Genomic DNA, 15,772 nt, shown 5'->3' with positions numbered 1-15,772 from the left:
TGAGCAGCTGTCATGCTGGTTTTCAAAGTGCTGCACCATTTTATACTCCTGCCAGCAGAGTATGAGGGTTTTGATTTATCCACATCCTCATCACACTTGTTTATTATCTGACTTTGTGATCCCAGCCATCCTAATGGTTGTGAAGTGGTGTTTCAGGTTTTCAATATGTATTTTCTGGGTAACTAATGATGTTAAATATTGTTTTATGTGCTTATTGGTTGTTTGTATATATCATTTTCTGAATTGTCTAAGACTTTTGCCTATTTTCTGTTGATTTATTTGTTGTCTTATTTTGAAACTATAAGAATTACTAGGCCGGGCGCAGTGGCTCACGCCTGTAATCCCAGCACTTTGGGAGGCTGAGGTGGGTGGATCACTTGAGGTCAGGAATTCAAGACCCACCTGGCCAACCTGGTGAAACCCCATCTCTACTAAAAATACAAAAAGTAGCTGAGCGTGGTAGTGGGCACCTGTAATCCCAGCTACGCGGGATGCTGAGGCAGGAGAATAGCTTGAACCCAGGAGGCAGAGGTTGCAGTGAGCCGAGATCACACCACTGCATTCCAGCCTGGGCTACAGAACAAAACTCTGTCTCAAAAAAAAAGAAAAAAAAAAGAATAATTATTCCAGACATAAGACCTTTGTCTTATTCATATGTTGTGAATATTGTACCCCAGCCATTGGCTTCCCTTTTGTTTTTTTAATGGCATCTTTCAAAAAGGAAAAGTTTTAAATTCTGATAAAAGTTGATTTATAATTTTTGATTTTTATATTTTTTGCTTTTGTATTCTAAGAAAGCTTTGTATATCCCGAGGTTACAAATATTTTATCCTGAGTTTTCTATTAGAGATTTTTTGTTTTAGGTTTTACATTTAGGTCTGTCATTCATTTTGAGTTGAATTTTGTATATGGGGTGACTTAATGGTTGATATTTATCTTTTCCAAATGTATATCCAGTCGGTTTAGCAATGTTTGTTGAAAATACTTTCTTTTCCTCATTGAATTTGCTTCCCCACCTTTGTTGAAAATAATTTCACCGTATATGTGTGAGCGGGTCTATTTCTTGCTACTCTTCCAATGCATTGGAATGTCTATATGTCTTTTTTGGAGAGCAGGGGCAGTACCAAACTATCTTGATTATTGTAGCATTATTGTAAACATCCAACTTTGTTCTTTTCAAAAATTGCTTTGGTTACTCTATGTTATTTTTCTTTTCATATGAATTTTTAAATCAGCTTGCCAATTTTACTAGAAGTGTCTTGGGATTTTGATTGGTATTGTGTTAAATATATTGATCATTTTGGGGAAAATTGCTGTCTTAACAAAATTGAATGTTCCAATACATGAAATAGGAGCTGTACTTATTTATAAGAGCTTTGTTAATTTTTTTTCAACAAAGCTTTTAAATTTTAATGTAGAGATCTGGGTTATCTTTTGTTAGATATTTTCCCAAGTATTTCATATGTCTGTTTTTTGGAGCTACTGTGAATGGAATTTAAAAAATTTTATTTTTGATTATTTCTTGCTAGTCTATAAGAATGCAGTTGATTTTTGCATATGAACCTTGATCTTGTGACTTTGCTAAATTTATTCTTCTTTATTTTTAGATTCTCTGGGGGATTTCTATGTAAATAGTTACAACAACTGTAAATGCTCCCGTTTTCTTTCTTTCTTTCTGATCTTTATACTTTGTATGCTTTTACTGCCTTATTCCTATTTAAGTAAATAGGAAAACAGTAAAAAGGAAAAAAATTGCTTCGTTTTGTTTTTTGAATTTTATTGTTTTGACAGTTTCCATGGTTAAAGTGTATATGAGATAAAAGACATAGGGAAGAGCTCTTCAGTAATGGGGGGAATGAGATTTTGCTGTCTTCAGCTAAACCACCTTTTATCCAACCACTGAAAATCTAGTGTGTACAAGTTAGGTGTAAGAAGCAGGAGACAATAATTTTAATAATATTTATTCTCATTTCTACTTTGTTGTTTTGTACTTGTTCTTATTTGAAAAAGTAACATATCATATGATCCAACACTTTCACTTCTGGGTATATAGACAAAAAGAATCAAATTGGTATGTCAAAGAGCTATCTGCATTCCCATGTTCCTTGGAGTATTTTTCACAATAGCCAAGATGTGAAGTCAGCCTAAGTGTCCATCAATGGATGAATGGATTAAAAACTTCTTGGTATAGATACACAGTGGAACACTACTCAGCCTTAAAAAATGGCAATCCTGTCACTTGTGACAACATGGATAAACCTGGAGGACCTTATGCTGAGTGAAATAAGCCAGACACAGAAAGACAATTATTTTGTGATCTCACTTATATGTGGAATTCAAAAAAGTTAAACTCTTAGAACAGAAAGTAGAATGATGGTTACCTAGAGTTGGATAGAGGTGGAGCACTGGGGAGATGTTGGTCAAAGGATCCGAAATTTCAGTTAAGGAGGAGTAAGTTCAAGAAATCTATTGTATAACATGGTGACTATAGTTAATAACAATATATACTTGAAAAATGCTAAGAAAGTAGCATTTTAAAAAATGTTCTCACCACAGAAAATATGTGAGGTAATGGATAATATTAATTAGTTTGATTTAGCCATCCCACAGTGTATACATATATCAAAACAGAATGTTGTGCACCTACATATATATAATTTTTATTTATCAATTAAAATAAAAATTTCAGGTTTTACTTTCAGAGAACTCTGTAATCTTTGCCTTTCCTCAGCTTGTCATGTCAGTTAATTAAATCAGTTTTGTCAAAATTTGATTTTTAGATATTTTTCCATGCTATAGACATTGAAACAATATCTTAATTTTTAGAGTTTTAAAATGTTTACAGTGATTATTATGTTATTCTACTTCAGTTGAGTTTATTTCACTTTGGAACAGTAAGATATTTACAGTCATTGTACTTGTGGTAATATTAACACCTGATATTTGGATTTCTTAGTTTATAAAATGCTAACATGAGTATGATTGAGTATTATCATACTATAGTATGATACATATACTATATATATAGTATATATTATACTATAGTATGAAATAGTATGATTCATACTATTTCTTAATATAATCTAATTTTCTTGTGCTTTTTGTGTTTGAATGACCTTACTACTTAGACATTAAAGTCATTTTTAATAATTTTTTTTTAATTGTAGTTCATTTGACTCCTAAAGAAGTAGCAGTGTCCAAGGAACAAGAAGAGACATCTGATAGCCTAGTTAAATATTTCAGTGTTGTTTGGTGTAAGCCTTCAAAGAAAAAACATAAAAAATGGGAAGGTGATGCTGTTCTTATTGTAAAAGGAAAGTCATTTATACTAAAGAATTTGGAAGGCAAAGACATTGGAAGAGGTATTGTGATACTACCTAATGTTTACAATTTGGACCGAAATTAGTATGTATCTCTGGTTACCTAAATGAAATATAATTAGGTTTTATAAAGAGATGATGAGGTATTCTTTAATGGATGTTCATGCTTCAACTGTGTATAATACATAAAATAATCTCATAATGATTAGTGAGCCTGCTAATCTTATGGCTTATGCTAGCTCAGTGAAGCATATCCTATCCTATGGTTTCATTTTCTCCAAAAATGGCCAGCCAGCTATATACAGTTATTTTGGTACTTTTCTGAGCTTAAACACTAAATTTGACTTGGTATACTTTCTCTCTCTCCCTCTTTTTTTTTTTTTTTTTGAAGAATGCTAAGTGGTTAAAATTGAAAAATATGTTGATATTGAGTTGAAGGATATGTAATTGCAGCACTACTCAATAATGTTTTGAAAAACAGAGCAAGGAGATAATGGTTAAGCCTGACCTAGATTAACATATGGAAATTGGAGGTTGCCATTGTTTCTGTTACAAAGTGTTGCCAGCATAATTTGTAGTAATACAAGTTAGGCTACAAATTAAGAATGGCTAACACCAACTACAGTGTCTTTGCATTGTCTGAGTTCAATTTTAAGTGTGACCTGTAACTATAAAATCTGTTCTATATGTTTATTTACTTAAAAATATATAGTTTTTAATAACTGTTATGTGCCAGGCAGTATGCTAGGAATACCAAAGATGATTATAATTTATAATTTAGTGGGAACAAAGCAAAGTAATTGATGATTAGGAAGCAATAATACAGTTGTTTCAATGAGAATTTTTACTAAATGCAGTGGGAGCATTAAAAAACCATTTAATCTGCCCAGGAGGCTAGGGGTAAGCTTGATAGGAGTTACCGTTTAAGGTACTATTTGAAGGATGAATAGTTTTGGAGGTTATAGGTAAGGGCCATGTGCAAGAGAGAATAGCACATATAAAGGCACAAAAGCAAGAGGGAATTCAAACTAGTTCAGTGTTTCAGGAATGTAGTGTATGAAAGGCTGTGACAGTGTTAAGAGTTGAAACAAACGAAATTATCTACAATAGAATGTTTTATTTATTATGAAAGTATGGAACAACTGTGTATAGTGATTAGAGGAAGTAAAAAGAAAAACATAGTACACATTCTATGTTGGTTAAGGTAGATTGGGGCTAGATTTTTGGAGAATTTGTTCATGCATTGGTATTGCTCTTTAGTGAAATTCTAAAGTCAATGAGAGACAAAAAATTATCACAATTACTTTGGAATATCTTTTACCCCTAAGGTATAGTATGCATGGTTTTGTATATGTGTAGTTTATAATAAAATGATCTTTCAGTTGCAAGTAACAAAAAATGAAAATTAGGCTTAAAACAGTGGGTTTTTACCCTGACCATGCCAGTAGAATCACCTGAGTTGCTTTTAAGGGTGTAGTGGCTCACGCCTGTAATCTCAGCACTTTGGGAGGCTGAGGGGGAAGGATTGCTTGAGGCTAAAAGTTCGAGACCAACCCGGGCAACTTAGCAAGACCTTGTCTATACAAAAAAATAAATTAACCAGGTGTGGTGGCATGCATCTGTAATTCTAACTACTTGGGAGACTGAGGTAGGAAGATTGCTTGAACCCAGGAGATCAAGGCTGCAGTGAGCCTTGATCATGCCACTGCACTCCAGCCTGGGCTGGAGAGACCCTGTCTCTTAAAAAAAAAAAAAAAAAAAAAGAAAAAGAAAAAGAAATGCCGATGCCCAGACGCTGACCTTTCTTTGAGACTCTGATTTATTTGACCTGTATGGTAGGGAGAGGGACTGAAGATAGGTATATTTTAGTGTTTTCAAAATGAAAATATCCAAACATAGGACTTGGTTGCTTAATTATAACATTAATAAACGTATGAACCTGAAGTTAATTTTGCAAGTTACTGTCTATAAGCAGTTTTTCTTTTAAATAACTGGGATATACAATATGTAAATTTGTTAATGTAAAGATAGAGGTGCTAAGAAAACTGAAAGCTGGAATGCTAAAATTGCTAATAGTTTGTGATAATGCATCAGGCTCAGTTGGCCATCGTTGCATAATACCTAAAAACAAACAAACAAACAAAAACCAGTATGAGAAGCAAAGTTTAAGAGTAAAGGAAAATCTTCTAGCGACTGAGATGTTTGAAAGAGTCATCTTTGGATCAAGATCATCTATGGATCTAAATGAAATGAGAGATCTTGGAATTAGAGCTACTTTAAAGGTACCTCAAAGTTAAAAGGTTATTCTTGTCTTCCATTTCCATGTAAAACTGAGATTAACAGTAATTGGATTTTATGTGAAGATAAGACTATAATCTTCATTAATTTGGAGAAGTGAAGACCAATACTGAATTGGGATGGAGTGATGGGTCTTTGACATTGAGCTAAGTAATTTCTTCCTATATCAGAGCATTAAAATTAAAAAGTATTCCACCATAAATAATTTAAGACTATATATTAAATACAGATTGGCACAGATTATAAATTTTAGGCCAGTTTCAGTAGAGAAAATTTAGTAATTTTCAACTACTTGAAAAGGGTCATCGTATTTTCTAAATTGCGACAGTCTTTTATTATTGTTTTTAGAGACTTAAAACTTTCTGGTATGCACAGCTCCTGCGCTTGGTAATGGCACAGTAACTACACATTTAATAGTTTAATGCATTTAATAGACCAGCATGGAAGTCTAAAATTCCATCTATGTGGTTAATGAACTCATTTTAAGCAGCCTATGACTGACTTATTCATACTTATATTTCATCAGCACCTTTACATAGCAACACTAAATAAATGTTCATCAAATTAATAATTCAAACAAGCTTAATATTACAAAATATTCCATGTTTTATTAAAGAGTTAGAGCATGGAATATCTATGACCTCTTGCCACAACTGTATTTTAACTTTGCTATCTCATGTGGAACAGTCAGTACTAGTTGTGGTAACAGATGCTTTTATTGCTAGTCCTTCACATTTCTAGCTATTTCTGAGTGAAAATAGAGGTGAAAATAGAGAAAAAAACCCATGGTGTTTCTGTACAAGAAAGGAGGATACATATAGCCTGTCAAACTATTTTCTTGGCTTAATTTTTCCAGACAAGACATGGCAAAACTATAGGGTACAATAATCTATATTTTCAATAGTAAAAATATTCTTGCTTTCTCTAAAGCATGGCGAATTTTATAGCTGTATTATTTCTTTTGATTTTTAGTGTTTTTTTTTTTTTTTAACCAAAGTGTTAAATTATGCTTCCATTTTGGCTAATGCATTATACAAGACTATTTACATTCAAAGTGCAGTTTTTCTGTACAGTTATGGGAAGGTGACCATGGTATCATCTTAGAGTGTCAATTAATTTTTTTCTTTCTTAACTTAAAGGCATTGGTTATAAATTCAAAGAGCTTGAAAAGATTGAAGAGGGCCAAACACTGATGATTTGTGGAAAAGAAATAGAAGTCATGGGTGTCATCTCTCCAGATGACTTCAGCAGCGGCAGGTGTTTTCAGCTTGGAGGAGGAAGTACTGCTGTCTCGCGTTCTTCTCAGGCTGCCAGGAAATGTTTCTCTAACCCTTTCAAAAGTGTTTGTAAACCAAGTTCAAAGGAAAATAGACAGAATGATTTCCAAAATTGCAAACCACGCCATGACCCATATACGCCAAGTAAGATTTTAAAAATAATTTGAATTTTCTGTTTTTACTGTCAAAATGTTTTTTTGTGTGTGAATTTGAAGTTTAAATTTTGTTTTAAAAGTTTTAGGTGAAAGTATACATTATTCTTGAGATATGTAATCTGACATAAGGGATAATGTTGAAGTCAAATAACAATATAGTTTGGGAATTATTTCATATGTAAATGAATAATCCCAAGAATATGGTAATAAAAATACTGTACCTGTGTATATACATACATGTATATGTATTACACATACATGTGTATAATTTTGAATAAAATCTGACTTTTTAGTAAGGAGAGAAATTAGTAAATGTATGAATCTGGACTATGATTATACTTCTAGTTTGAGGACTGTATGCCTTGATCACAAGCATTAGTGTATAAAAATATTGAATGGTAAGATTTCATGCAAAGTCCAAATTTTGCTGGTGAAAGTTCCATTCAATCAGTTAATTTTCACACTGCTGAATCCAATTTTAAAAATCGCATTTAAAAAAAAAGAAACCTAGCTTGTATCTGATTGTTCTTTTATTTGACTGTTCACTCAGCAGGTATTTCTTGATTGCCTTTTATGGGTTGGGCCTAAAGATAAAACTGTCATCACAGAGCTTCTTATTTGGTGAGGGGAAGGACAAGTAATCTGACCGAAAGTGTAGTGTAGTAGATGTGAAAGTTGAGAGAGAGAGGTGACTTCTTTCCTAACAACAACAAGTATATAAAGTAATGATTATTTTTCCCCATTGCAAGTATTATGGAAACATAAATTTCAAAGAGGCCTTTGAGATCATTTCGATTAGTCTTTTCACTTTGCATTGGAGGAAACTGAGGCCTAGGAAGATGAACCGACTTACCTAAATACAGATAATCAACGGCATTGTTGGAACAAAACCCCATAATTAAAAATTCCTAGTTCTATATTAGCTTATCACAAAGACTTAGTTGAAATATAGGGAGTGGAAGCTGATGCAGCTGAATTTTCTCTTTTTGTCCAAATATTTTGTCTGTCCCACTAGCTCTTTTAACAATCCCTCTCCTCTTTATTCTCCTTTCTCTTTGTACTTTTACTATTACACAATACAGGGCTGTGGGGAACTGAAAAGAATACTGTGCTTATTCAAAGATCTGAGTTAGAATCATGGTTTTGCCACTGAACTAACTGGTTCTTTGACCTCTTGGGGGTAGTCACTGACCTTCCTAATGTTTTGCCTACTCATGTGTAAAACGTGGGTCCTAATAACCACTATAGAGATTTAGAGTGTCTAGTATATACTCTTTCCAGGAAATACTTGTTGAGTGAGTGAATGAAACATTTTATTGTGGCATTTCTGTGTTGTGTGTATGTGATGTAAATGTATATATTATATATATGTAAATGTAAATTTATTGTGGCATTTATGTGTTGTATGTGATGTAAATGAATTATATTTGTGTGTGAATTATATTTTATATTTATAAAAGCACTTCGGGTAAATAGTAAATGGTTAATTATTCTCATGTATTTATCTTATGCAAAGGATAGAATTAGGTTGTAGACTTTAATGCCTGAGACATGTTGTTAATGTTAAATGATCATCTTTATCGTTGTGAAGATAAAGAAGCATCTTAAAATTTGAACTAGTGTTCTATTATTTTGACTGTTTAGGGTTCTCTTTCTTGAAGATGGGCCTTTTATTAGGAGATTTATAATCCTATAGTCCTTTTTGCTTGGGCAGTATGTGATTTTTCGCCTCTATCTTCTCTTTTTCTTTGTTGTCCTTTGTAAAAGATAGAAAAATAATGGGGCCATTTCTTGATTGGAAATCCACAAGGAGTACACTCTTTGCTACAGTGATATAGAGGAAAGCCAAGGACTAAATTTCCCGTTTTTACTTCCTAGTCCCCTACCTAACAGGAATTGACCTTAAAGATGAAAGTTCCTTTCAGTTACTCAGAATCCTAGGAAAATCCACAGAAAACTTATTCTCTAGGTATTTGTTGATGGTAAACATGACCAAGCTCTTATTCCTGTGACAATATAGTTCCACACTGATGAATATTTACATAGTCGACTGGAATCTATTTCTTTTTATCTCCTCTTCTCCTCATTCTTCTTTCTTTTTTTATCTAATTCAATTTTTATAACCATGATGTAGGCATGCAAATATATCCCCAAAATAATTTTGGTGGGTTTATTATCTAATTTCAGATTTATCAGTTGAGACCTGCCTTCTAGTTATATTTGATTTTGCCTTTTTGGGTGGTATTTTAGTAAATCTTTTAAATTGTGTAGCACAGTTTTGAAGAATTACATTGTTATTCTATGATGACTTCGTGCTGCTTTAAAGAGGTTCATGAGGCCGGATGCAGTGGCTCATGTCTTTAATCCCAGCACTTTGGGAGGTTGAAGTGGGAAGATCACTTGAGGTTAGGAGTTCGTGACCAGCCTGGCTAACATGGTGAAACACAAAAATTAGCCGGGTTTGGTGGCACGAACCTGTAATCCCAGCTACTCAGGAGGCTGAGGCACGAGAATTGCTTGAACCTGGGAGGTAGAGGTTGCAGTGAGCTGAGATCACACCACTGCACTGCACCCTGGGCAACAGAGTGAGACTCTGTCTCAAACAAACAAACAAACAAAAAAAGATTTATGAACTTGATATTCATGAATGTAGTAATTAACTTCAAGCAAATAATGGTGCATAGTCAATGGAAAATTTATCATTTTTTGTCAGTTCCAATTAATAGGAGTAATGATCATTGTTAGTGTGTTTAGGACTGAAAAGATAGAAACCCTATATGTTAAATTTGGGGAGCCTTTTCAGAATGAGAAGCTGTGAACATTGGCAAATGCATCTTGGCAAAATTCCAGCCTGTGCTTTCAGCTGGAAATAGTTCTCTTTGCTCTGAATACTGAACTATTTGAATGTTATGGCTTACTGAATTCCTTACTAGACAATAGTGAATTTCAGTGCTTTTGAAGCACTTTTGGGTATGTGAAGTTTGGAAGGCTCTTCATAATTCTTTGCATGAAATCGTATATCAGTAAGGCATGAGATTTTCTTTTTAAATTTTGTGCCCTTGGGTAACATTACTGTGACTAAATTTTGGACTTGTTTTTGGCCACAAAACAAAACAAATGGTGGCAAACAGTTCTATCTTAGGGTAATGAAAACAAGATAATGTTGGTTGCTGAAAAAGTGAAATTACAATACTTGTACTTTTACCATTTTTTAAGATTCCCTCGTTATGCCACGACCAGATAAGAATCACCAGTGGGTATTCAATAAGAACTGTTTCCCTCTTGTGGATGTAGTGATTGATCCTTACCTTGTATATCATCTTCGACCACATCAGAAAGAAGGAATCATATTCCTTTATGAATGTGTAATGGGAATGAGGTAGGAAAATAAATCATTTGTTTAATCTAATCTTAATTTTGATTTAACCTGTAACACAATAATGGTTTTCTAAGAAGATCCTGATAAAACGAGTCCTGAGGGTATACTATGAATTTCAATTGGTAGGAAAGGTGAATAGTGCTTAATGTGTGCATTTATTTCAAAAGTAGTTCTTGATAGATGCCATGTGCCAAACATACTGCTAGGAGGTGGGCATACAGGAATCAGGACCACGGTCCTTACTTTTAAGGGACTTTTAAAGTATTTGAGTAAACAGATAAATGCAATTGGCCTTAATGTGGTATAATAAAAGCTCACTACTGTTATGGTAAAGGGTCATGAGAACAAGTGAAAGAGGCTTTTAATTCTGGTTCTGAGAATTTTTTTTTTTTTTTTTTTTTTTTTTGGAGATGGAGACTTGCCGTATTGCCCAGACTGGAGTGCAGTGGCATAATCTTGGCTCACTGCAACCTCCATCTCTCAAGTTCAAGTGATTCTTGCATCTCAGCCTCCTGAGTAGCTAGGATTACAAGTGTGCTTCACCATGCCTGGCTAATGTTTTTATTTTTAGTAGAGATGGGGTTTCACCATGTTGGCCAGGCTGGTCTTGAACTCCTGATCTCAAGTGATCCACCCACCTCAGCCTCCCAAAGTGCTGGGATTACAAGCATGAGCCACTGCGCCTGGCTTGGTTATGATAATTTTGGAAAAAGATTTTCTTCTATCTCCACATCTGAAAATAGAAGAAAGTTTCTTCTTCCTTTTTGCATTTTCTGATTAAAGAATAGTAGTATCATCTTTTAAAGATATTCTAGAGGACACAAAAAAAACAGGAGAAAAAAGAATCAAAGGCCCCTGCTAACATTTCTTCCAGTCTTTTTTGTTTGTTTTGGTTTTGTTTTGCCTTGTTTTTAAATGCCAAGCCCCTTGATTTTAAAATTTGTCATTTAAAGGCAGTTGGAAATGAAATTCTCCCCAACTCTAAGAACTCTTTGCCTGATGACAAGTTAAGGGAATACTGTCTTCCAGAAACTATTAACTAGACTCACATTTTCTCCCAAATCTGCTTTTTCTTTTGAAGGTCTTATCCCAATTGTTCTCAGAATCATCTTTGATTTCTTTTCTCTCACATTCTGAATCTAGTCAAACCTGAACTTTTAATTATTTTAACCTACTAAATATTGTTTCCTAATCTTTTCTGTCTTCCACTGCAGCATCTCTAGTAACTGATGTCATAAAAATATCATATTTTATCTAGACTATTGCAATGGCTTCTAACTTATATATTTGCTTCTGATGCTTCTCAGATGTATTCTACTTAAAGCCACCATCTTCAGTTTTCTCTGAAAAACAGTTTTGAACATGGCATTCCCTTATTTATTTATTTATTTATTTATTTTTTGAGACGGAGTCTCGCTCTGTCGCCCAGGCTGGAGTGCAGTGGCGCGATCTCGGCTCACTGCAAGCTCCGCCTCCTGGGTTTACGCCATTTTCCTGCCTCAGCCTCCTGAGTAGCTGGGACTACAGGCGCCCGCCACCGCGCCCGGCTAATTTTTTGTATTTTTAGTAGAGACGGGGTTTCACCGTGGTCTCGATCTCCTGACCTTGTGATCCGCCCGCCTCGGCCTCCCAAAGTGCTGGGATTACCGGCGTGAGCCACCGCGCCCTGCCTTTGGCATTCCCTTATTTAAAATCATTCAGAGACTCTCAGAAGTTAGAACAGGGTTTCCCAAACTGTGATCCCTACTCCACTGGCAGTATATGGGACTATTTTGGGGTGGCAAGTGGACAAGCCTTTTAAAAAAATTTGAATAGTAGCATATTTAGTTAATTATTAGAAAAATAGGCTGGGCATGGTGACTCACACCTGTAATCCCAGCACTTTCAGAGGCCAAGGCAGGTGGATCACTTGAGGTCAGGAGTTCAAGACTAGCCTGGCCAACATGGTGAAATCCCTTCTCTACTAAAAATACAAAAATTAGCTGGGCGTGGTGGTGGACACCTATATCCCAGCTACTCAGTATGCTGAGACAGGAGAATCACTTGAATTCAGGGGGCGGAGTTTGCATGAGCCAAGATCAGGCCACTGCACTCCAGCCTGGGTAACAGAACAAGACTCTGTCTCGAGAAAAAAAAAAAAAAAAAGAAAAATAGCATATTAAACTTTTGGTTTCACAGATAAATTATGCTTAGAATGAGTTTTCTTTTCAAATTTAAGTTAAAAATGAGTTGATTTGAAGAAAAATAATAACATATAGTATCACAGATATGGCAACAAATCATGATAGTAGTCATAAAATCCTAGTGTTTGGGAGATGCTGATCTATAAGATACAGTCTAAACTCTCAAGGATAAGTATACTCATCTTTTGTCTTCTACCTACCATGGTAGCTTCATATTTTTCAGTTCAAGCTCCAACTATATTCAACTGCCTCATTAGTGTAGCAATTATTTACCCTTTACAATTTTGCTCAAGATACATCTTCTCCATAAAGGCTTCCTATTTGCTCCCTTCTCTTTACCATGAAAAGATGAATCTGTATTTTCTCTTTGCTATTCACTGTATCTCATTTGGCTGACATTTGGTCCTTTGTTACCAAATTATTGATCTAAAACAGCTACCTAAATAGTAGCTGTAATTTATGTTGGTAATATTTTTCTCTATACCTTGAAATGGAACACAAATACAAAATTACATATTGGTTCTTAATTTCTACTAAGAAGAAATACAATTAGCTAACAAACTACAGCTGACTCTTGAACAACTCAGGAATTAGGGGTGCTGACCCACTGTGTAGTCAAAAATCTGCATATAACTTTGGGAGAAACTTAACTAATAAACTACTGTTGACTGGAAGCCTTACTGATAACATAAACACTCATTTTACACATAATTTCATATACTATATGTATTATATACTGTATTTTTACAGTAAAGTAAGCCAGTAAAAAGAATGCATGATGGAAACCATAAGGAAGAGAAAATGTATTTACTATTCATTAATAGGAAATGGATCATCACAAAGGTCTTCATCCTTATCATGTTGAGTAGACTGAGTAAGAGGAGGAAGAGGAAGGGTTGGTTTGGTTGTCTCAGCAGTGGCAGAGGTGGCGGAAGAGGTGGAGGAGATAGAAGGGAGGCAAGAGAGGTAGGCACACTCACTTATAACATTTATTGGAAAAAACCCATATATAAGTGGACTTTCACAGTTCAAACTCTTCTTGTTCAGTGGTCAACTGTATACTTATGCATTTTTGTAATATCCTTAATTCCCTTGGACTTTCTTAACTTTAAAAATATAAAACATACACTGCTAAGGTCTTTAGGAATATAAAGTGGCATAAAAATACATGATCTTACTAATAATATCCCTAATAACATTTAATTTTAAATTATATAACATAGTAGGTCTGTAGGATAACAACTTTTACTAAATTATGTGTATTATATCAAGTGTTTAGTGTTTAATTTTTTTATGATGCAGGGAGCTATTTTTGTTGAGGACTTCATTTACTGACAGAATCATAAAATACAGCTCAGTAGGTCTTGCTGATTAAATATAATACAACAATATATTTTAAACTGTTTTGATATCTGAAACCAATAAAAATCACTCAACTCTTAGCGATGAGAAACACAGTTATAGTTAAATTATCCATATGCAGATATAAAATTGGAATTCATTTCTAGCCTCTAAATATGTACATGTAATAGTAGCAGATGATTTAGATTCAACTCTCTAATTTCAGATTTATGTTTTGGTAATTTAGTTGACAATATGTAATGGATATAATTATCAAAGATGCAAAAGATGTGTTGTAAATCAGCTAATAAAGTACTAAAAGAGTCTTCAGTGTCATTAAAAAATACCAGTTTCTGGTTCTTGATGATTTTAAGGGCATAAAATATTTTTCTATTGTGATTAAAGGAAGTAAAATTATTTCTAACAGAATGAATGGCAGATGTGGAGCTATTCTTGCTGATGAAATGGGTTTAGGGAAAACATTGCAATGTATTTCGCTCATCTGGACCCTGCAGTGTCAGGGACCCTATGGAGGCAAGCCAGTAATAAAGAAGACACTAATTGTCACACCTGGAAGCTTGGTGAATAATTGGAAGAAAGAATTTCAAAAGTGGCTAGGAAGTGAAAGGATCAAGATATTTACTGTTGATCAGGTAAGAAACTTGAAAATTTAGCCTTAGTCATTTAAAAAAAAATCTAGTTTTTCAAATCAGTAATTCAGTTTTTACTTGTTAACTCCCTAACCCTTTTGCACAAAAATGGAGTCTTAGCTTACATTTTGGTTTTGAGTTGTTATGAACTGAATGTTTGTGTCCCCCAGATTCATATGTTGAAACTCTAACTTTCAGTATAACAGTATTAGGAGGTGGGCTTGGGAGGTAATTAGGTTTAGATGAGGTGGTGAGGGTAGAGCCATGTGATGAGATTAGTGCCTCTGTAACAAGAGCAAGAGACACCAGAACTTCCTTTCTCTACCACGTGAGGATACAGTAAGAAAGCATTCTTCTGCAAGCCAGGAAGAGGGCTCTCACCAGAACCCAACCATGCTAGCACCCTGATCTTAGACTTTCCACCAGAACTGTGAGAAATAAGTGTCTGTTGTTTAATCCACCCAATCTATGGTATTTTGTTTATAGCAGCCTCAGTTGACTAAGACAGAAAGAGTTAACATATTCCAGTTCTTAATAAGTGACTGTCAGGAATAGGCTGCTTAAATTTGATTTCATATCATTTCTCTTCCTGATTTTTAAAATACTATCTTTTTTCCTCAGGACCACAAAGTTGAAGAATTCATCAAGTCTATATTTTATTCTGTTCTTATTATCAGTTATGAAATGTTACTTCGTTCCCTGGATCAAATTAAGAATATAAAATTTGATCTTCTAATCTGTGATGAGGGGCATCGTTTGAAGAACAGTGCCATTAAGACAACTGCAGCCCTCATTAGCCTTTCTTGTGAGAAAAGAATAATTCTAACTGGTCAGTATTCAGTTTGGGGAAGATATTTTGGAATTTTTGCCTAGTGAACATACAGCCTTGTACTATGATGCTTAACATTCAAATAACTGGTAGTATTGGATGGAATTTATACTAATAAACCTGTGTTAATTGACTCTTAGTAGGATTCTGAATCTTCAAATCCATGTGTAATTTTTTGTAGCCCAGACTTGGGGGTTTTTTAGGAATAAACACAATGATATCATGATAAGGAATTTAGGAGATCAGACTGGATTGCTTGTGCTTGGTTCCCGAGTCTGACATAGCTGTAACAACTTGGAAGCAAATTATATAGTGTCTCTGTGCCTCAGTTTTTTAAAAT

General features: G+C 34.3%; 1 protein-coding gene across 2 annotated transcripts in view; it reads left to right on the top strand.

Annotated features, from left to right (window-relative positions):
- The window catches only part of RAD54B (RAD54 homolog B), a 100,291-nt gene that overhangs the window by 57,611 nt on the left and 26,908 nt on the right, over positions 1-15,772 (top strand). The window contains exons 4-8 of one of the 2 annotated variants that reach the window (XM_001088870.5): positions 3,168-3,362; positions 6,758-7,039; positions 10,267-10,429; positions 14,381-14,606; positions 15,225-15,432. In XM_001088870.5, the coding sequence (XP_001088870.1) occupies positions 3,168-3,362; positions 6,758-7,039; positions 10,267-10,429; positions 14,381-14,606; positions 15,225-15,432 (1,074 nt within the window). Of the gene's footprint in view, positions 1-3,167; positions 3,363-5,414; positions 5,603-6,757; positions 7,040-10,266; positions 10,430-14,380; positions 14,607-15,224; positions 15,433-15,772 lie in introns of those variants that run through there. The other variant, XM_077943866.1, reaches the window with a different exon arrangement.

This window comes from Macaca mulatta, chromosome 8, assembly GCF_049350105.2.
Source record: "Macaca mulatta isolate MMU2019108-1 chromosome 8, T2T-MMU8v2.0, whole genome shotgun sequence".
In the NCBI taxonomy this organism is placed as follows: Eukaryota; Metazoa; Chordata; class Mammalia; order Primates; family Cercopithecidae; genus Macaca; species Macaca mulatta.
The sequence above is the reverse complement of the archived record's forward strand: the minus strand, read 5'-3'. Positions and strand labels throughout refer to the sequence as shown.